We start from the raw sequence: 22,416 nt of genomic DNA, 5'->3' as shown, positions 1-22,416 counted from the left end.
AGTATTACATTAAATATTATGTCACATAGTATTTAAACTAGCAGAAACGCCGCTATCTGGCGACTGTTTGTGCTAGTAATTACATTGAGAAAACATTTAAAAAAAGACTGAACATTTTTTAAACTTTTGTTTTTGGGGGGAGTAGTGCACGGGAGAAGTGTGTGAATTGTGTTTTCTAGTCATATATACTTATTGCATCAACATAATACAATGTACAGAGCTCGAATCTCTCATAACTTTTACTGATATAAACTGTAATGTTCTTGTTTGTTAAAATGGTACCGTTTAATGAAAATAAAATCACCTTTTCGTAATAACTCCATTTTTAGTTGTATATATAAAAATTACGTTAATAAAGATCTAATCAACTCCTCAAGTACAGCCCTAGTGAAAGTTGTATTCTTGTTGTAATGAGAGAACTTTTATTTCAAATTGTGTTGTGTCATAAAGAAATGGTTGTTGCATATACCACAGTTATTTGTCTGGACCTTGAATACCAGAAGTATTTTTGTTTTAGGTGCCATTTAGTAAATGAAACAGGAGTTTTGGTTACATACATATATATTGACATACACGCTCCGTCCGTCAAAGGAAGATAATTTAAAAATCTACATGCAGACATTTTTTAAAAGATAAAATTGGAGTGTATCAACGCTTTTTGGAATGAAATGTTATTCAGTATCTGAGTGACTGAGGTATAAAATATATTAAAAGTTATGTTTCAAAGGCGGGAATATGATATTTAAAAACATGGAAAAAAGTAATTTAAAACCACTTTAACACAACACTGATGTGGTGTTATACAGAGAAAATGCTAGTGGTATCACAGTTACAGTGAGATATTTAATACATTAACTGTTGACTAGAATTAACACACACATGATGTATTTAGTCCTCAGAGCTTCCTCATTCAAGACCCATATTAACAGTCAAGCTGTAATCTTGGATTCGTGCTTAACTGGGAGCGGAGAAAATTATTTCAATGTATTTAACTCTTTAAACCGTAGAGGGCGCTGTGAATGTGTATTTAAATATTCTGATATACTTAGCAGACAATGACAGTGTCTGATAACATTTATGTGACTTTGGTTGAAAAATAAACGAAACAGTTTTATTATCCACCTAATTGAAATAGATCGCAAATTTTATAAGTTATGGTGATAACTATTAGTACACGATGAAAATAATTCGGCAGAACGCATACAAAGTTATGGGTTTCAGTATAATAGTGTTTTCATTATAATTTTAACAAAAATGTGTGTTGCTCTGCAACCTTGTAAAAATATTTAGTTAACATGTAAAAATTAAAAGTAAAATTAATGATAACCTTAGGGTTGTTTTCTTTATAATTATCATCCAGAAATCCAATTTAGCAAAACCAAATTAATGTTTATTGACTACTGAGTTCAATACAGTCTTGCTAACAGTATTGATTGTAACTACTTATACGAGAAGTAAAAAATTATAACAATATATAGGAGTACATTTATACCTGTATCAATTAATAACTTAACATATAACTGTTATGCCCCCTACAATCTCGTAACCAAGACGAAGGTCAAAATGTTGTTCTTGTAATTTAATTTAGTTAAGGTTTGTTAATATCCATACAATTCGTCTCTGCAATACATTTTTACTTCGGTTCGTTAATATCCATACAGTTCGTCTCTGCAATACATTTTTACTTCGGTTCGTTAATATCCATACAGTTCGTCTCTGCAATACATTTTTACTTCGGTTTGTTAATATCCATACAATTCGTCTCTGCAATACATTTTTACTTCAAGTGGATTTTTCGTTATCATCAATATATGTATAACTGGTGCTTACATATACATGGTCTAATAAAAGACCATAATGTGTGCGTGTTTATTACATCTTTTATAAGTTACATTTACGTAAATAGGTAAACGGTTGCTTCTGAACTGTGTTGCTAACTAGTTAAATTACTGTTTATAAACTATTTGATTTTTTTTACACTTTCGAACAAACATTGACTAATGTGACTCATTGCGTAAAATTCTATTTAAACTTAAGTTTCTAATAAGGTAAGATTTCTTCTTCTTCAAAATTTAGCAGATGTACCTATCATTTCGTTTCGCTTTCTAAATATACACTGCTGGACAAAATCTTAAGGCTAATGAACATAAAGAAAAAATATGCATTTTGTGTTGTTAGACTTAACCACATATTTCAGTATAGCTTCGAAAGATGAAAATAAAAATAAAAAACATTTTTAGAATTTAATAGGGAAAATGTGAACGCTATGAAATTAGCCTAAATACTAGCTGGGGTTTAAGACCATACTGAAACGAAGCGTTAATCGGAAAACACGTAACGAAATTTAGTCATTTGTGTTCGTTGTCAATATCTCCCACTGACATCTCCTGTGTTACAGTGGGTAAAAACATGGCAAAAGCTAAAAAGTTGACAGAGTTTGAACGTGGCAGAATTGTCGAGCTGCAAAAGCAAGGTCTCTCTCAACGTGCCATGGCTGGTGAGATTGGGCGTAGTAAAACTGCTGTTGCAAATTTCTTTAAAAAACCTGAGGGTATTCGAACGGGAATTTCAAGTGGTCGGCCCAAAAAATTTCGTCGGCGTTGAGCAGGAGGATTCGGCGGGTTGTCCGGCAAGACACCAATCAATTGTCGAACCAGATTAAGGCCCTTACGGACGCAGAATGCAGCTCCAGAACAATAAGATGGCATCTACGAGAGAAGGGCTTTAAAAACCGTAAACGTCTTTAAATGCCACACCTTCTCAAGGGAAGTCTGTAGAAATGGACGTCAATTCCAAACAGTGCATGATCTTCGTGAAGCCATCTTCACCACTTGGAATAAAATTCCAGCCAGCCTTCTGCGAACGCTTATATCGACCATGCCAAAGCGAATGTTTGAAGTTATTCGCAATGACGGCCTTGCAACTTACTACTGAGACCTCTTGCTGGGCATTTCCTACCCTGTTTAGGACTTCTTTTTGGTGTGGTCTTAAACTTTTGACAAGCTGGTATTTAGACTAATTTCATAGTGCTCATATTTTCCCTAATAAATGCTAGAAAGTTATTATTTTTATTTTCCCTTTTCTTATTTTCATCTTTCAAAGCTCTAGTCAAATAAGTGGTTGAGTCTAACAACACAAAATGCATATTTTTTCTTTGTGTTCACTGGCTCTAAGATTTTAGCCAGCAATATATGAGACTCGAGATAAAATAACTTACGTTTACCTGATCACATACAACTTATTGTGATAGGCTCAGCATGGCCAGGTGGTTAAGGCACTCGACTCGTAATCTGAGGGTAGAGGATTCGAATCCCAGTCATACTAAGCATGCTTTTCCTGTCAGCTGTGGGAGCGTTATAACGAAAGAGTCAATTCCATTACTCGTTAGTCAAAGAGTAGCCCAAGAGTTGGCAGTGGGTGGTGAAGACTAACTGCCTTCCCTCTAGTCTTACAATGCTAAATTAGGGACGGCTGGTGCAGATAGCCCTCCTGTAGCTTTGCGCGAAATTCAAAACAAACCAAATTTAGTGTGACTATTTTAATACAATACATTATTAATGTATATAACTCCATTCACGGGCTAACAAAGCATAAGGACACTCTTGCACTATACGACTAACGATTTAAATATATATATTTTAAAAAGTTTGAAAAACTTATTTTTCTTGTTTATTTCAAGTTACTCCTTCAGAATTTTATGGTTAGTGTTTTAAAAAAACATATCTTATACAACTTTGCTATTTTTCAACAGATGTTCATTTCGTAGAGATATTGTAAAATGGTTCCTTTTAGAACTTCCATAAAACATCGTAAATAAACACACAGATATTCAGAACTTGTTTTTCTAAATACAGCTTGTAAAATAAAAATATCTTGTTAACCTCAAACATTATTATTTCACGAAGAATGAAAAACGATTTGCTTGATACGACGTTTCCCAATTTCTTGGGCATCTTTTATAGAAGTCTTTTAGCTCGTTTTCCTGGAGTTACACTTCTTGTTATAATACAGTAGTTCCAAATACTTGAAGGTTAGTCTACATAACACATTACACTTTTTTGTAATCTGTGAAGGTTGTGGGAAGCCTAATTAAATTCCATAGGTTCATTCATCACGTCTAAGTTCATCGGAAGTAGAAAGTATTGTTCGCGTTGAGTTAGTCATGACAGAATAGATAAAAGTACGTAGTGGACTTGATACCTGTGTTGAAAGTGCATCATAGTGGCGTAGGCCGGGAGGTGTACTGGAAGTGATGTCTGTACGTCAACTGGATCGTGCTTCTGCAGTGGAAATTCTTCCTGTACAACAAATGAACCATGATGGAAGTTGGCCAGAGAGACCGGATGTGATGCATATGTATTTCTTCACTGATAAGTTCAATTCTGATAGTGAACCAATAAAATCTTCATACCAAGTTTTCTTATGGCATGATTCAATTTCATTTAGTGGCTAGATCTAAAATGATTGGTTGATCGGTTTTAATACATCTTGTATCGACTACGGATGAGTGAAATACTATCGTTATGTTCCATTAATAAATACAGGTTAAAGAATATGGCGAAGCTTTTATTTAGATGATGTAATATTTAACATTTCGGATCGAAAACAAGCCAGCTATATAGAGCAGAAGTAAAGTAATCAAGCCAAGTTTGTATTAATAAGTAATACTTGATACTATAAATGAATACGCTAAAAATTTAAATATAAAAATAATCTAATAACCAGTTCTATATTCTTACTTTTAATGGCGTCTTTGATCATAATGACAATTATATCGTACTAAATTGGCTACTTCCTGATAAACAGATTGGTTCAAAATACACTTAACAATGCAAATTACTCTGTTGTGTTTTTTAAATTCTCTTGTTAATGTTCATAAAACCAACAATGAAGAGAGAATGAAATAATCGACAATTACCATCGAATAAAGCTTAATTTTAAGAAACGATAACAACTGTCATCTAACAAAGCTTCATATTAAGAAATGTATGACAATTACCATCGAATAAAGCTTAATTTTATGAACGATAACAACTGTCATCTAACAAAGCTTCGTATTAAGAAATGTATGACAGTTACTATCCAATAAAGCTTAATTTTAAGGAACGATAACAACTGTCATCTAACAAAGCTTCATATTAAGAAATGTATGACAATTACCATCGAATAAAGCTTAATTTTAAGGAACGATAACAACTGTCATCTAACAAAGCTTCATATTAAGAAATGTATGACAATTACCATCGAATAAAGCTTAATTTTATGAACGATAACAACTGTCATCTAACAAAGCTTCGTATTAAGAAATGTATGACAGTTACTATCCAATAAAGCTTAATTTTAAGGAACGATAACAACTGTCATCTAACAAAGCTTCATATTAAGAAATGTATGACAATTACCATCGAATAAAGCTTAATTTTAAGGAACGATAACAACTGTCATCTAACAAAGCTTCGTATTAAGAAATGTATGACAGTTACTATCCAATAAAGCTTAATTTTAAGGAACGATAACAAATGTTATCTAACAAAGCTTCATATTAAGAAATGTATGACAATTACCATCGAATAAAGCTTAATTTTAAGGAACGATAACAACTGTCATCTAACAAAGCTTCATATTAAGAAATGTATCAACAGTTTGTTGTTGGTTCATGGCCAGGTGATTCGGGTGCTCGACTCGTTCTCTGAGGGTCGTGGCTTCGAATCTTCATTCCACCCAACAATTCCGCCATTTCAGCCGTGGGGGTGTTATAAATTTACAATAAATCTCTCTATTCACTGGTAAACAAGTAGGCAAGAGTTGGCGGTAGGTGGTGGTGACTAGCTAAGTTCTCTCTTTCATTATTAAATTAGGGATGGCGAGAGTAGATAGCCCTCGCGTGCATTAGGGCAAAATTAAAATCAAGCAGTTGATGTTTTTTTCTTTCATTTATCTTTGTTTTTTTTTTTGTTGAGAAGCGATAGACCATCTGTGCTGTGCCTATTAAAAGTGTCTAATTCCAATTTTTTTAGTGTTAGAAACCTGCAGACTTATCGCTTAGTTACTAGAGGACTTATTTAATCAAGTAATTTAAAACAAGCAAATGCTAAAGATATTAAGTGTTTATCAGTGCTTTTTCAGAAAATTTTGGTTTGAAACTTCTATCGGTTAGTGTGCATGGACTGCTGATCTGAAGTTTAATTATTCGTGGCTAGTTATTTTGTAAACACGTTTCCCACCTTAAGGTTATTGGTGTACTATAAGAGTAGCAGTCAAATCCAACTATTTAGTGAAACAAGAATGGCCCAAGCAATGGCGTTTTTACGATTTTTTTTATTTGAGGGCGTATAAGTTGGGGGTGGGAGCTAACTTGGTTAATTGTTAAGTCAAAAACGAAATAGATCATTTTGACTTTAAATGGTGTCTGTCTATTTTTTTCCAATCATAAAAAAAGCTGACATTACACCAGGCTCTCTTTGCACAACGTTTCGGTGGGCTAATGCTGTTTTAAATTATCATTAGATCTACACCTTAGTCCTCATCTGATTGGGCATTAATCTTTTCACAGTATGAGTACCTCTTCTGTCCAAACAACAACAAAATTCATGACAATGGCAGTCACAATATAGGGTTATTTAAAATTCGTAAGAGACTAGATTCTGATATCTCAGACGAAGCGCAGTGCTTTCGAATGAATATCTGTCTCTCCCACCACCACCACGAATTTGATACATTGGCTAGGTGCAAATAACCATACTTGCATTCCGTCTAGTCCATCAGTTCAAAATTTCACAATACGCAAATAGCCTCTGGGGAGAAATTAATACAGAACCCAAAGTAACTAAATGAAAATGTTTACTCCATAATCATATAAAAAATGCCAATACAGGAATATAAAAGGTTTGATTTGTTTTGAATTTCGCGCAAAGCTACACGAGGGCTATTTGGCGCTACCCGTCCCTAATTTAGCAGTTTAAGACTAGAGAGAAGGCAGCTAGTCATGACCACCCAACGTCAACTCTTGGGCGACTCGTTTATCAACGAATAGTGGGATTGAGCGACACATTATAACGTCCTCACGTCTACAAGGGCGAGCATGTTTGGTGTGACGAGGATCCGAACCCGCGATCCTCGGATTACGAGTCGAGTGTCTTAACAATCTGGCCATGTCGGGCCAATAAAAAAGGTTTTGTGAGATAAAGGTGTAAATAAAATCGAATAATAATGTAATGTGGATGCAATTTCAACAGTTAGTTTGTTTTAAAACAAAACCAATCGAGCTATCTGTTGTGTTCGCGGGGAATTGAACCCCATATTATAGTATTGTAAATTTGGAGACTTACAGCTTTTAACAGTACGTTTAAACAGTGAAGCCAAATGAAACAAACTGCGGGAAATCGCTTACATATTTTGAACATAGCAGTCATTATAAAATGTAATAGTAATTCATTGTAGGGGTCGTGAAGATTTCCATATAATCCACGCACAGCAAAACCGACCCTAGAAAGTATTGACTACGATATATTATGCATACATATATACTAATAATATGTGTTTACGTCAGCGGGGCTAACTCCTAAACGGCTCGGACTATCGTTACAAGATTTCTCCAGTTTATTTGACTGGTCTGTGGGCATTTACTTTTGATATTCCGATAAATATATACAGATTTCTTTATAAGTGGTAAACATATCACGTATGTATTTAAACATTATTTAACTCCATCTGTTAGGCATGCGACAGTTTCTAAGGGTTGTTGTTGTTTTGAATTAAGCACAAAGCTGCACAATGGGCTATCTGTGCTCTGACCACCACGGGTATCGAAACCCGGTTTTTAGCGTTGTAAGTCCGCAGACATGCCGCTGAGCCACTGGGGGGAGGATAATTTCTAAGGGTAAAGCATATACTTTATACAGGTATAACATAAAAAGAAAACAAACTGGATTATAAAAAATATGAATTTTAAAATGAAGTTGGGATCATACAACAAAAAGTAAGGAAACAAGAATTAAAATAACAAATTTATAACATTTAACCCTTTCTTTGACTGCTTTATACACTAATATATATGGATTAAATGTTATACATTTGTGATTGTGGTTTTAATAACTGCATAGGTTATAGCTGTCGGGGATGTGGCTGTACTTAAAGTTTACTGATGTTTTGCCCATTCCATGGACATATAAAATCTGAACAAATGTGTGTGTGTGTTTCTTATACCAAAGCCACATCGGGCTATCTGATGAGCCCACCAAGGAGAATCGAATCCCTGATTTTTGCGTTGTAATTCCGTAGACTTACCGCTGTGCTACCGGAGGGCAAAAAAAAACACTGAATAACTGAATCGAAAAATATTAACGGCAAGTGGGGTTCGTTGGTTAAAATGATTTCCAATCCCTGGATCGATTGGCAGTGTGATTCGTACAGATAAATAAACTAGTCTAAATCTGCCAACCAAAGCAGGGACTGAACATCACTTTAAAATCTATCCAGCTATTATCACTTTGCTTGTTTGTATTTCTATTCCAACATTTATTTTGGTTTTGGTACTTATTATAGCAATTCTACAATAACCAACAATCCTTTCTTTTTGTTAAGCCACCCAGTGGTTCAGCGGTATGCTTGCGGACTTACAACGCTAAAATCCGGGTTTCGATACCCAGGGTGGGCAGAGCACAGATAGCTCATTGTGTAGCTTTGTTCTTACTTCAAAACAACATCTTTAACTTTTGACCCCCGCTAGTACAGCGGTATGTCTCCGGATTTACAACCCTAAAATCAGCGCTTCGATTGCCCTCGGTGGGCTGAGCAGCTAGCTTTTTGTGGCTTTGCTATACAAAAACCACACACTTTTTGTTAAATTTTGCTTCCAGTTTATTAGGTAACCATAATACGAGAATATTTATCTCCTCATTTCAATGCAAATCAAGCATGTGATGGTCTGTCGCGTGACCTGAAATGTAATTACGTAACCATAGCTTATGAAGATTCACTTCCATATGGAATACTGTCGTCACTAACACGGATGGCCTCCTAGTACCGTTGTTGCATACGTAAAATTAACGCGATAGTAAATACTGCAATACTTTCGCCCACTCGTTTAAAATCACTTTGTGAGGTAACGCGTCTTCCATGACCATCCAACACACGCGCAGTAGTAATTGATTTTGTTGAGTGAGTAAGTTTTTCCGTTCACTAAAACTACTTTTTTTTTTTTTTTTCAAGTTCGCTCAAAGCTACATGAGGAATATTTACGCTAGGTGTCTCTAATTTAATAGTGAAAGACTAGTGGAGAAGATAGCGAGTTATCAATATCCATTCTTGGGCTACTCTTTTTACCAACGAAGAGTAAAATTGACCATAATATGATAACTTTTCGACGGCTGAAAAGGCAAGCATGTTTGGTATGACGGCGAATTTAAACCCACGATCTTCAGATTTTGAGTTAAGCGTTATAACAACCTAGCCATGGCACGTTATTATGAACTCTTAGACTGAAGTTAGATTCGTCAGCCTATGGAAACTCAAACTGTCATAGGCTGGCATGTGCCGTTCAGCAGAGATGCAAGTTTGTTTGTTTGTTCAGAATTTTTACACAAGGTTACACAAACGGCTTTTGACACAAAGTCGCCTCTAATTTGGAAATGAAAGAGTAAAGGGAAGGCATGTTGCTGGTCAACGGACTTCCTTTCCCTCCTTGAGATACTCTGACCTGACCGGATAGTGAGATTTGGTCGTTGGTGTTATAGTGCACCCAAGATCTCATTCTGCGGGGCACGAACCCTCGGATTGACAATTCGGACACGTTAGCCACTAGGCAACGCTCAGCTCAAATGAGAGAAGAATAGGTGAGATGGATCACTGTATACGGTGTAGGCTGAATTATTTCAGGGATGGATGATATTACCTTATAAACCGTGGTTTTGTTTATCGTTGCTGTCGTGTTATACATTTTGCACACTTTTTAATTGTTTTCTGCAATGTCGTTATTCATTCAAAATATTTTCAGGTTGCAGATAGAATCAGCCAGTTGGACGAACGCTAGAACTACGTTATTGCCACGTAACGAGGAAACCACAATATTATTTGATATTCAAAAGTTTAAAACGTATGTTGCTAAAATATTGCTGTTGTTGTAGTTCGTTGGTGATAACTCAAAGAGATCAATAAATATAGAACATTTGTAAATTAGTACTTTAATGGTATCTATAGTTTAGGGATAAATTTATTGACGTTAGGTATAATTTTATATAACTTTAAGTTGTTAGCTAAAAGCTATATAATAGACAATGTCTTGACGAGAAATTGAACCCTAAATTTTAACATTAAGTTTGTGAAATTACCATTGACTCACCAAGGGGAAACTGTGCGTTAATGAATTACATCTTAAAATGAAGATGGACATTTATACGACAGCATCCTCAGGTGTGAAAAAAATGAATTAAGAACATAAATTGTCGAACGTCATTTTAGTTACACAAGTCTGAAGGGAATAGTAAGATTTCTGTTAATCGAGCATTTAATGAAAATAAAAAGAGAAGGATCCACATATCAAAATGTATCTTATTAATGTATCAGATTTTGTTTTCGAAACAACTACCTCTGGTTAAAACTAAAGTACCAGACGATTGAAAATGGATAATGACTTCGTAAGTTGCTGTTTCCGTTTTAAAGCAATCGTATGGGCTACCTTATATGTGAAGTAGTTTCAGTGGTAACAAATAGATAGCCATATTCAAACAGGTTCATTATATAACATGTCATCTATATACTAGGTGAAAAGCATAAGCGTAGCTGTTATTGATTTCCTGGTAATATTTGAAAAACACAACATTGAATCACTTTATGTAACTAACAGTTCATCAGTAAGGGAGTACTTTATGTCATTTGGTTTCGATATTATATGATAAACGTGCAATAAGGCCCATCAGTTAGATTCGTGCAGTTTACGGATCGTTCAAGAAGTTGTATCGAATTATGTTACTTTCTATTGATCATAATGTTTTAAAATCCGCCTGTAGAAAATGTTTGAAAAATGATTTATGTTAGTCGTGCCATATTATGACCTTGAGTTTTCCGGTAATCGATTGTGTAGTTCTTTTCCAACGAAATCACGCTTGATACACGTCTGTGTGTTTTGTTACTAATCTGGGCATGCGGAACATTAATACTGAGAGGGATATAAAAGTAACGTCAGAAGAGTTTTGTTTGAACCAGAAGATACGAAGTGTATGATTTGTGAATTGAACTTTATAAGAAACAGAAAGAAAAGCTATAAAAAAGTTAGGTAAAGAATCCATACAAAAACAAAATCGTAAAGAGAGTCGCATTACCGATAAACTCAATTTCTTGTTATTTTTTAATCTTTTCTCTCAATAAAATTAGATGATTCGTTTTGGAAACTACAGCGATGCCGTAGTATTTCAGCAAGTTCAGAATAATGTTGCCCAAGAAAAGAAAGAAGCAACGTTATTTGAAAATTTTAGAAGACTGTTAGGCCATAACCGGTCCAAAATAAAAAAGAAACGTGCTAGTCAGGATCATAAACAACAGATGACTGGAGATCAATTAGGGAACTATGAACTTCGACCTTATCGGCTTCTTCTTTTGTCTTTCTTTTCAATGGGACTTCAAATACCGAGAAAGAGAGATTCTTTAAGTTGGTATATCAGCGTCATATGGACAGGGCTGGTGGTATGTTTTCTTCACATCTACTCCCTGCATATGATCGCAGTGTGCATCTGGCACTGGCAACATTTGTGGGAAAACATGACGTTGGTCCTTCGCAACATCGCCGCTAGTGTCACCGCCGACATGTACTTAGTCAATCGGAAAAGAATGTGGGACCTTGTGGCTGAAATGGAATCCTTTAGTCAACTGCTAAGTCCTGAAAAATCACGCCAACTGACAAGGCAAGTCTCTATTTTGACGTTGGGTGTATGGTTTTATATGTTATTAGCGCTCACGTCTACGAACTACGTGGTACCAGAAGTTCCAGTTCACGAGTATTTGGAAGATCACTATTACGGCTCTCAAACAGTAAACGGGTCCATTGCAGCATACCTGCTAGTTCTAAGTGACTGGAACCTCAGTAATTACTTTGCTTGGGGAGTTCTCACCTTTCTCATAGCCTTTTTCTTGTCCATCTGCACCTCTCTGAGACTTAATTTTCAACACTTCAATAATCAGTTTCGGAAATTTGTGGCCGATAATACCCGACCAGTAACTGCTACAGATCTTCAGTTGATGCGCGTCTTGCATTCGCAACTAGCAGCATTTGTGACTAGATTCGATGAACTATTCACTCGGATGGTTTTCATCTGGTACGCCACAATCATAACTAGCTTTTGTGTAGAGATCACAGCCCTGTTGAGAAGTGACGTTGAGGAAATGTCCACTCTTGCTGGTGGAATTTTCTACGGCTTGCGGATCTTGTATATAGTTGTCTTCTTCATAATGTTATCCGTTCTATCCTCTCTCGTCAATGAAGAAGCTCATGATGTTCTTCATAGTCTGCAGAATACAATTTGTATTCATCCAACTACGGACCACCCCTACAATATTCAAGCAGAACTTTTAGTTACTCAGCTGAATTCCTCTGTGGTTGGTTTATCAGCATGGAACGTTTTCATCATCAATAGAGGTTTTATGTTGACTGTTCTTGGAGCTGTTATTAGCTACGGAGTTCTGATCATTCAACTAAATCCAAAGGCCATGAAAAAGTTGTCTGGAATCACATCTTAACTTTTTAAAATGTGCTGGACAAAGGTCACTGTTGTTTGAAACATATCTATTATAATAAATGACGTAGTGAACATAAACCAGCAATATTGAGTAGATGTTAACTTCCTTTACACTTTAGACGTTTTTCTCCGAGTTCTGCGATAACATTTTCGTACGAGGCATTTAGTGTTAAATGATACCAGAATCAAAATAACTTTATTTTTAAGCCGTAAAAATATGATAGTGATGAACGATTTTATCTTCAAGTTGTGCTAGGCTCAATCAGAATTATTTAATTTTCAAAATAGTTAAATTATCCGAAGTTAGTATCAAGGGAGTAACAATTGGTATGTTATCAAACTGTCAGATATACAGGGTGGCCCGTAAGCCCTTACCCATCCATATGTTATTATGTTATATTCAATTACGCATGTATTATAAATTTGTTTCTTTTTTTCAGAGAAATATGGCTGATGTAAGCCTATTTACACTTGAAGAACGTGGCGTCGCATGATATTATGCAGCGAGAATGAGGGACAGCACACAGATACACTGGATGCATAAGATATATGGATGGGTAGGGACTTAGGGCCACCCTGTATAATGCCTAACAGCTTTTAACGTAATTATCGAATAATTCGTGAACGAATGTTATTAGCTTTATTAACATAATTTCTAGGCATCATATGTAAAGTAACAAAATATTTTGAGGGTTCATTAACAACAAATAGTTTTGTTTTATCACAAAAAGTGTAGAACTTTTAGAATTACTCTTTGACTGATTCAATTTTTTATCAATTTCAACTCTTTAAAATTTTAACTTTAAATTTGGACTCAGTTTTGTATAGAAGCTATTTGGTTGTCATTTTAATTTTAAACTATACAGTTTGTTCCTTGAATTAAAACCGACCAATTCTTATTTTGATTTCACCCCATCCAGTTTCTATTATAACTTTAGATTATTTATAGTTCTTACTATAATACATGATGTTCAGACCAAGGCTTAAACTAAGGGATTTTTTTCGGTAGAATAGGACAAACTGTAAATTTCTTTGCACTTTGAAAAAGTCTGTTTTATCTAGACTTCTGTATTAAAGTAACTTTGTTTTTGTGTAAAGTCACTTTTATTTAAGGCATTTAAGTCACAAAGTATATTATATCGACGAAGGAGCTCAGGATGTTTTCAATAGCTTGCAAAATACATCTTGTATACTTTCAACTACCGACCACCCTTACAATATTCAAGCAGAACTTTTAGTTAATCGAATCCGCTGTAGTTAGTTGGCCAGCATATTTATATATATCTATACTCCACGTAGACGTATTGTAAGAAGGTAGAGTTGTCAAGGGAAAAATAAAGTGATGTTTCAATAGTGTAACAAACTTGAGTTTTTTACAATACTAGTGTATCACTTACATTTAAACTGTTTTTTTATCATCACACTAACCATTTCTCACTTTAACATTATTCGTAGACTGTTTTATTTCAGTGTGTCCAGTATATCTTTATTCTTAATTTAACGATATCCAGCTGTTGCTAGATTATATAAACGGATTTGCCTATTGTTGGTTTGGGCAATTTGAAAATAAATGTTATCAGGTTCTAAATAATATATACTAAGGGTAGGCTTAAGCGTTTATTATTTTTACTTTCGAAAATGTTGTTTTGAATTAAGCACGGAGCTACACAATGGGCTATCTGTGCTCTGCCCACCAATGGGTATCTAAACCCGGTTTTTAGCGTTGTAAGTCTGTAGACATATCGCTGAACCACTGGGGGACACTTACGAAAATAATAAATACAGTATGAATAATTAATGTGTTTTTTTAGTGTTATATGATCTAAAATTTGGAGCCGATACATCGAGAGACAACTAAGAACTGTGATGATTTGACCTAAATTAATTACTATTAGGTTGAACTATTGTACCCTAAATCAAATCGTTCGAACCCACGAACCTCAGATTGCGAGTGGAGCGCCCTAACCACCTGGCCGTATAATAAATGGCAGAAAGGATGATGATCTAGATAATAATTAACAACAGTGTAAATGATTTAACTCTTGTTACGTATTGTACTGTAGTACAGCGGAATGTCTGCGGACTCACACCATCAGAAAACGAGTTTCGATACCCATTTTATAGCTTTGTGTTTAAGTCCAAACAAACAAAAGATTATTTTAACTAATGTATATATTGATAACATTAAACGATAATTTTAATTAATATATATATTGATAACATTGATACATTGATAACACTATATTAAATATATCAAATTATTATACAACTTCAGTAATCATGACAGTATATAACATAGTTAACACAAATAACCTTACGAACATAAAATTACATTGCGTGTAAAAGTGTATCAACACAAATATTATACTTTTGGCCAAGGCCCAACACAATCAACAATCACACAGCTGAAGGGTTCTTTCGAAAGCTGAAATTGGTTTCATGGAAGCAACAGGAATGTTCTTGTTAGTTTTCCAACTAGCTGACAAATATGACCGGTTTTATTAAACTGAGAAACAACTTGTCTAATTTTTGACAAAAAAAAATGTATCATAGTTTTGTCCCCTATCTTGTTGACACCTAAAAGACCTCCCATGGGGAATTCACGGGCCACTTTCAATATATCGTAACGATATGCTTTTGGAACAACGATTTGTTAAACTTCATCCCAGTCATCTGAAGCTGGTACATTTGGCGGTCTTCATCTTCTCATGAACACATCATTTTTTGAAAAAATAATCATTTGGTATCTTCTTCAGTTCAATTTTTGGGAGTGCATATTTAGATAGTGAAGAGATCCTTAAATCCTTTTCTTGCTCGGTGATCAGTTTACTTCTACCAAATGGAGCTTCATCAGATATCTAAAGTTCATCATTGTGACTCATCAAACAGTTGTCAGTTGGACAGTTATTCACAAGATCCTCGTTCGATTCAAAAAATGTCTGAGACAAATTTATAAATTCGTCCCCTCAGCATGATCTACCATTTGTTTTTGGTTTAATTTCTTAGCTTGAGCTCCAGTCAAAGCACACGAGGGGAACACGTCATGAATCTCCTCAACAGCATCATCCTTAGATGAAACAATGATCAGCTCGATAACCATCTTGGGTTTGGCAACAACTTTTCCCAGTCAACTCGTTTCCGGACTATAGTGATACACCCTTAATTGGCAAAAGAGTTATCATTCCAACCATCACTGGTCCAGAAACTAGATCTGATGTTAAACAACTGTTATAAAAAGGAACATCAACAAAGCCACTCTCAATATCCTGAGCAATAACAGAACTTGAATCTAAAGGCAACATACATTCTAACAACGACACAGTATTACGTAGAATATGTATATGTATGGGATGAGTGGTGTCATTTGACAGAGACGCAAAAGGACTAAATTATCTCTTGACTACACCAGCCTTTATATCAATGTCGGGTGAAACTGCGTCCATGTGTGTTGTTTCCTTTTGTTTTTTTCTTTTTCAAACCCTAACAGTCGGATATATCATGACAAGGTTTTTTACAGAAATGGCAAACAGATATTAATGATTTTGAATAAGTTTTATCCTGTCTATAACTCCGCTCCCCAGTGACACAGAGGTATGTCTGCGGACGTACACCGCTATAAACCGGTTTTCTATATCAGTGGTAGGCATAGCACAAATAACCCATTGTGTAGCTTTGTATTCAATTCCAAACAAATAAATATATGTGTAAGAAGATTTCGAACTAAAGGAGCTGAAATTTGTAGAAGAATCCTCAACTTTATTGGGTTGAAGAGCTATATGGGTTTGCTGAGATGGCAGTAATTTCTTTATATGAAAAATTGTTTTGTGTTAAAGTGTAAACATTAAAAAGAGCAGCTGCTTCCTGTAGTGTTTTAAGTTTCTTTTCATCCAAGTAAGTTTTGAGGTTGTCCCTTGTACCGCGTTTAAATTTCTCAGTTAGACATAATTGTCTTAGTTTGATGAAACTGTTGCCAATATGCATAGAACTACACCATCGATCAAAATAAAACTTTTTCGTGGGCAAATTCCAGATACGTTTGACTAACCTGCTTGCGATAATCTAGAAACTTCCGTCAATACGCCTCCGGTACTAACTCATATGCATTGAGAATAGCTGGTTTAACCTTATCATAACCTGTACAATTTTCTAGAGAGGAAGAATGGTATGAGCTTTTTGTGCTTTACCAGTTAAAACACTTTGTAATAATAACGACCATTTTCGCTAGGCCATCCCATGGTTTGGGAAAAAGAATTTTTACAAGGATTTGGTTTGTTTTGGAATTTCGCACAAAGCTACTCGAGGGCTATCTGTGCTAGCCGTCCCTAATTTAGCAGTGTAAGACTAGAGGAAAGGCAGCTAGTCATCACCACCCACCGCCAACTCTTGGGCTACTCTTTTACCAACGAAAAGTGGGATTGACCGTCACATTATAACGCCCCTACGGCTGGGATGGCGAGCATGTTTGGCGCGATTCGGGCGCGATACCCCCGACCCTCAGATTACGAAGCGCACGCCTTAACGCGCTAGGCCATGCCATGCCAGGCCTGTCAATGTTTAATTAAATGAATATCCCAGACATTACTTCTTTTGTATGTGTGGATTATTTTAAAATAGAACATGTGTACAAAATCTGATTTTAGTTAATATGATATTTTACATAATTTGGGACTTTGTAAGCTCCAAGTTTAATTGATTTCTCGTTATTTAGGGGCGCTTGATTTGTAATCGGAGGGTCGCGGGTTCGATTCCCCCTCGCACCAAATATAATCACCCTTTCAGTCGTGGAAACGTCATAACGTAACGGTCAATCCCACTATTCGTTGGTAAAAGAGTACTCCAAGAGTTGGCGGTGGGTAGTGATGACTAGCTGCCTTCACTCTAGTCGCAGATTACTAAATTAGGGAAGGTTAGCGCAGATAACCGTCGTGCAGATTTGCGCGAAATTCAAACAGGATTACTTTAAACAAGAGAGGGCCTGGCATGGCCAAGCGCGTAAGGCGTGCGACTCGTAATCCGAGGGTCGCGGTTCAGCGCCCGCGTCGCGCTAAACATACTCGCCCTCCCAGCCGTGGGGGCGTATAATGTGACGGTCAATCTCACTATTCGTTGGTAAAAGAGTAGCCCAAGAGTTGGCGGTGGGTGGTGATGACTAGCTGCCTTCCCTCTAGTCTTACACTGCTAAATTAGGGACGGCTAGCACAGATAGCCCTCGAGTAGCTTTGTGCGAAATTCCAAAACAAACAAACAAACTAAACAAGAGGGAATCCTCAGTAGCCCCGGCTGTAATTATACCTAAAAAAATTTCAAGTGATGGGGTTACGAACTAACTGTTTAAATAAAACTCAAAACAATTTTGTGAGCAGCTATGCTGAGACTAAAAGTTATGTTTAAATATTGAGATGTACAAGTTTGATTTTCTGTTAATATTTTATGTAACTTAATTCTTTAAAAGATTAATTTACTTCGCGTTTAATCAGTTCATTTGTTAATTCAGGTCTCACTTTTTGGAATTTTTTGTAAGATGCAACAGAAATCATCGTCTGATTGGTTGGAATTTCACCCAATGCTATACGAGGGATATTTTTCGCTAGCCGTCCCCAATTTAGCAGTGAAAGATTAGAAGGCAGCTATTCATTACAACCCCCGCAAGCTCTTGGATTAATCTTTTCCCAAGAAATAGTGGGATTGATTGTTACATTGTAACGCTCTACGGCTGAAATAACCAGCGTGATTCGGACCCGCAGATTATCATGTATAAAAGAATACATTTACATGTATAAATAATAATTTATGTTATATAAGTTAATGTATTGTTAGATTGAATTATAATGTACTTTTTTGTTGGTTTGATATTCTGATAGGATATATATTCAATTTAAAAAACAAAGAAATTGTTCGTTTCGGGGTGTTGCTGTAGTAATTTTTATACTTGGTTGTACGTAGGCCTATTTCAACGACGTCTTTAAAATTATATATATCGATGTATAATTATGTGTATGGGTGTGGTTGTGTGTGCGTATATAAAATGACGAAAATATATATCACCTCGTTTGCGTGATATAATATTGGAAACTTTGAAATAAAGAAACGATAAAACACTATATTATCTTCTGTTTTCAGACTTAGCTTATACAAGTTAACGGCACAGGCGTTCCTTGCTTTAATTTCAAGACTAAATATTTATTTCTCATTCAAAAGAAATTACATTAATTCAATATTTCTGGTTTTGTCTGCTACATTTTCGATCTCGTTGCAAAGAAAGATCACATTTTAAAATTATTTTAGTACTGAAGATTAGTCAATTCTACCTGACTGATAGTTACAGTTAAGCGTTTTCTAATCATGTAATTACAAATAGCTGAAAGAAAATAGTACTTTTTCTCTATTAATTCAGTCTTTGCTTAGGTTATTTGCATTACTTTGTTGACTTTAAAAACAGCGCAGTCCGGTAAATTCGACGATCGGTCGCATTTTTTTCCTGTGATATACTTACAAAGTCTTCATTGTAACGAGGTAAACGGTTTGATCTTGTACTAGTGAGAATAAGCTAATATGTAGTTTAAACGTGCGCGAGCTTTTAAGTTAAAGTCACACGGAACAACTGTTGTTTTTTTTATTGTTACTGTCTGTTCATTTCTAAACATATGCAAACAAGATGCAAATAGTCTGATTTTATTAAGCTGTAGAAAATGTACATTTAGAAGAATCGATATTTGGTCCTAATAGCAGCAGATGGCGCTTGTCACTTTTTTTTTAATGAATCCTTCTTCCTCTTCCTGTAATCCTTACTACTTATATCATTGCAGAAAAGACAAGTCCTTAAATATTTTATAGACAACAAGAAAGCAATAATAAATCATTAAAACACAAGTTAAGGGAGATGCTTTAAGATGGATGTCTCAAAATTGAAAATTTATGTATTTGGTATTTTCAACCTGCAAGACTAAAAAAGAAATAAAGAAATGAAAGTTACGATCACGCCTCTTGCGAGGCCCGGCATGGCAAAGTAGGTTAAGGCGTTCGACTCGTAATCTAAGGGTCGCGGGTTCGAATCCCCGTCGCACCAAACATACTCGCCCTTTCAGCCGTGGGGGCGTTATAATGTGACGGTCAATCTCACTATTCGTTGGTAAAAGAGTAGCCCAAGAGTTGGCGGTGGGTGGTGTTGACTAGCTGCCTTCCCTCTAGTCTTACACTGCTAAATTAGTGATGGCTAGCGCAGATAGCCCTTGAGTAGCTTTGCGCGAAATTCAAAAACAAACAAACGCCTCTTGCGAAATTTAACGTCTCATTCATCTTTTTTGGGTCTGTCTGATACGGCTGTATGAGAGCGACGTTTTCGATTTACTGTCGCATCTCTTTCCCATTTTTTAATTACTTGTTACAGGTTTACTGCGGTAAAAGTGAAACATTGACAGCACGTTATAAGTAAGTAATGTCGTTATTATTCTACCATATTTCAGTTTCAAGAGTTTATACTTGCTAAGTATATATAAATCTTCTTAAAATGTTAGTATAAGAACGATGAAAATCCAATTTTTGTAGTATGATTATCTACTAGGGAAAATAAAACCTTAACATACTGTAGATATTACTTTTAATGTATTGATTATTATGTAACGTGTAAATTTTGAATGGCGTGAAACTGAGTTACGTGATAATTTAGATTTAGAAGCGGCCTGGCATGGCCAAGCGTGTAAGGCGCGCGACTCGTAATCCGAGGGTCGTGGGTTCGCGCCCGCGTCGTGCCAAACATGCTCGCCCTCCCAGCCGTGGGGGCGTTATAATGTGACGGTCAATCCCACTTTTCGTTGGTAAAAGAGTAGCCCAAGAGTTGGCGGTGGGTGGTGATGACTAGCTGCCTTCCCTCTAGTCTTACACTGCTAAATTAGGGACGGCTAGCACAGATAGCCCTCGAGCAGCTTTGTGCGAAATTCCAAAACAAACTAAACAAGAGGGAATTCTCAATAGCCCCGGCTATTTAGAAGTTGAATAAATGTTGATATGTATCCAGTTTATAATAGTTTCGAACAAGATTGATACACACATTTTAAAAAATCAAATATATTTTAATATACAAACAATAACACAATTTACAATAATGATTATCACAAATAATAATCTCTGTACAAAAAACAAACAATATTGAGATTTCTATATAGTTTGGTTTACGATAAGTGAATTGATTGTGAGTTTATAGAGGTACAATTCATTTAACAGGGAGCTAGCTAGCTCTGTGTTCGTTCTTCGCAGGTCACACACCATGCTTTTCATCGCTGAAGTTATTTAATGTTTTCAGTATGAACTCGCTGAAGTTAAATGGTTTGTAAAGTTTGAAACCTATAAACGTTATTGGTCAAATATCTGAAGATACCAATTAATAAGCGTTACACCTTCTCAGTTACAGCTTCCAAGGTTTATAGCACCCCAACTATACCAAACCAATAATATATATACTGCCTTTTGGCATGTTGCGTTATTTATATTTATAGGCGTGAGGAGATTTTCTCGAAATTTCAATTTACGCAAACATATAAACGATACACTGTGTTTACATACATACATATGTTGTTGATTCTTACGCTCGAGAATTTTCTACAATTTTAATATCAATGTTTGTTTAATTTAAATTTATATTTCCAAATATACATATATGTAAATTTAAATTATACAAACATTGATATTAAAATATACATATATGATAGTAAATCCGTCACATGATATAAAAATGTCTCTAAAGTACTCCTTTCAAATGTACCAGCCTTTGCCTTCTGTTTGAAGAATAACTTACATTTTCTTGGGCTATGTTGAAAAGAAAATCATTTTTGCAAAGGATGACCTAGAATATTTCTAACGAAGGATAGCCGAGACAATTTCTAGTGAAACATAACCTCCAACATTTCAAAGAAGGATGACACTTTACATTTTTAATGATTATTTTTTGTTTTTGCTTTGAATTTCGCTTAAAGCAACTTGAATCCCATCTGCTCTAGCTTTTTTTAGTTAACAGTGATGAACAAGAGAGAAGGCGACAGGACAGTCAACACCACTCGCCATCAAGGAATCCCCAAAACAAAAATATTGATAATAAAAGAATGACACTGCTTGTTGTATGTTTTAATAATCAGACTAAAAGAAGCGATAACAAACCATTTATTTACGACTTTTAGTCACGTATTTTAAGTAAGCATTGATGAATTACCTGTAGTAAGCAATAGCTACTTTGCTTTAAATTGAGTATGTTCTTTGCGCTTTGTTTTATGGAAAAATAAATAATTTCATCAATTGGATATATTTTTAAATATATACTCCTAAATAGCGTAGTAGGGTAGGAATGCGTGGACATAGCGTACCAGTACGCTCTGTCAGCCAGAATGTTGGAGCGCCACTTTTTGAACAAATCCCACTATGCGTAGTTATGTATTTCGCATTTTGGATCAACACTACTGTTAATAATATCCGGAACTACTGTAATTTTTAGGCAAGAAAACTATTGTTTGTTTTTTGAAATATTTTAAGTGGAAACTAGAGATTTTGTTAATCTGAAAAGAAACAGGACTCGAGGTTTTTAGTTTGCTTAATAAGTTGTCAAGTAATGTTTTAAAATCCTTACCAAAACTATAACTGTTTGTCGTAAAACATGAAACTCACTGAATCACGTTTATCAAATGTTAATAATGCTAATAAG

At 35.3% G+C, this 22,416-nt stretch overlaps 1 protein-coding gene across 1 annotated transcript; it reads left to right on the top strand.

Moving 5' to 3' along the window:
- The first annotated feature begins 11,443 nt into the window (after positions 1 to 11,443).
- Positions 11,444 to 12,806, top strand: LOC143227265 (uncharacterized). Its single transcript, XM_076458730.1, has one exon. The coding sequence runs from the start codon at positions 11,539 to 11,541 to the stop codon at positions 12,727 to 12,729; it is 1,191 nt and encodes a 396-aa protein (XP_076314845.1). The 5' UTR covers positions 11,444 to 11,538; the 3' UTR covers positions 12,730 to 12,806.
- The last annotated feature ends 9,610 nt before the right edge of the window (positions 12,807 to 22,416 follow it).

This window comes from Tachypleus tridentatus, chromosome 9 (assembly GCF_004210375.1).
Source record: "Tachypleus tridentatus isolate NWPU-2018 chromosome 9, ASM421037v1, whole genome shotgun sequence".
Lineage (NCBI taxonomy): Eukaryota > Metazoa > Arthropoda > Merostomata > Xiphosura > Limulidae > Tachypleus > Tachypleus tridentatus.
Note: the sequence above shows the minus strand (reverse complement) of the source record. Positions and strands in the feature narration are given on the sequence as shown.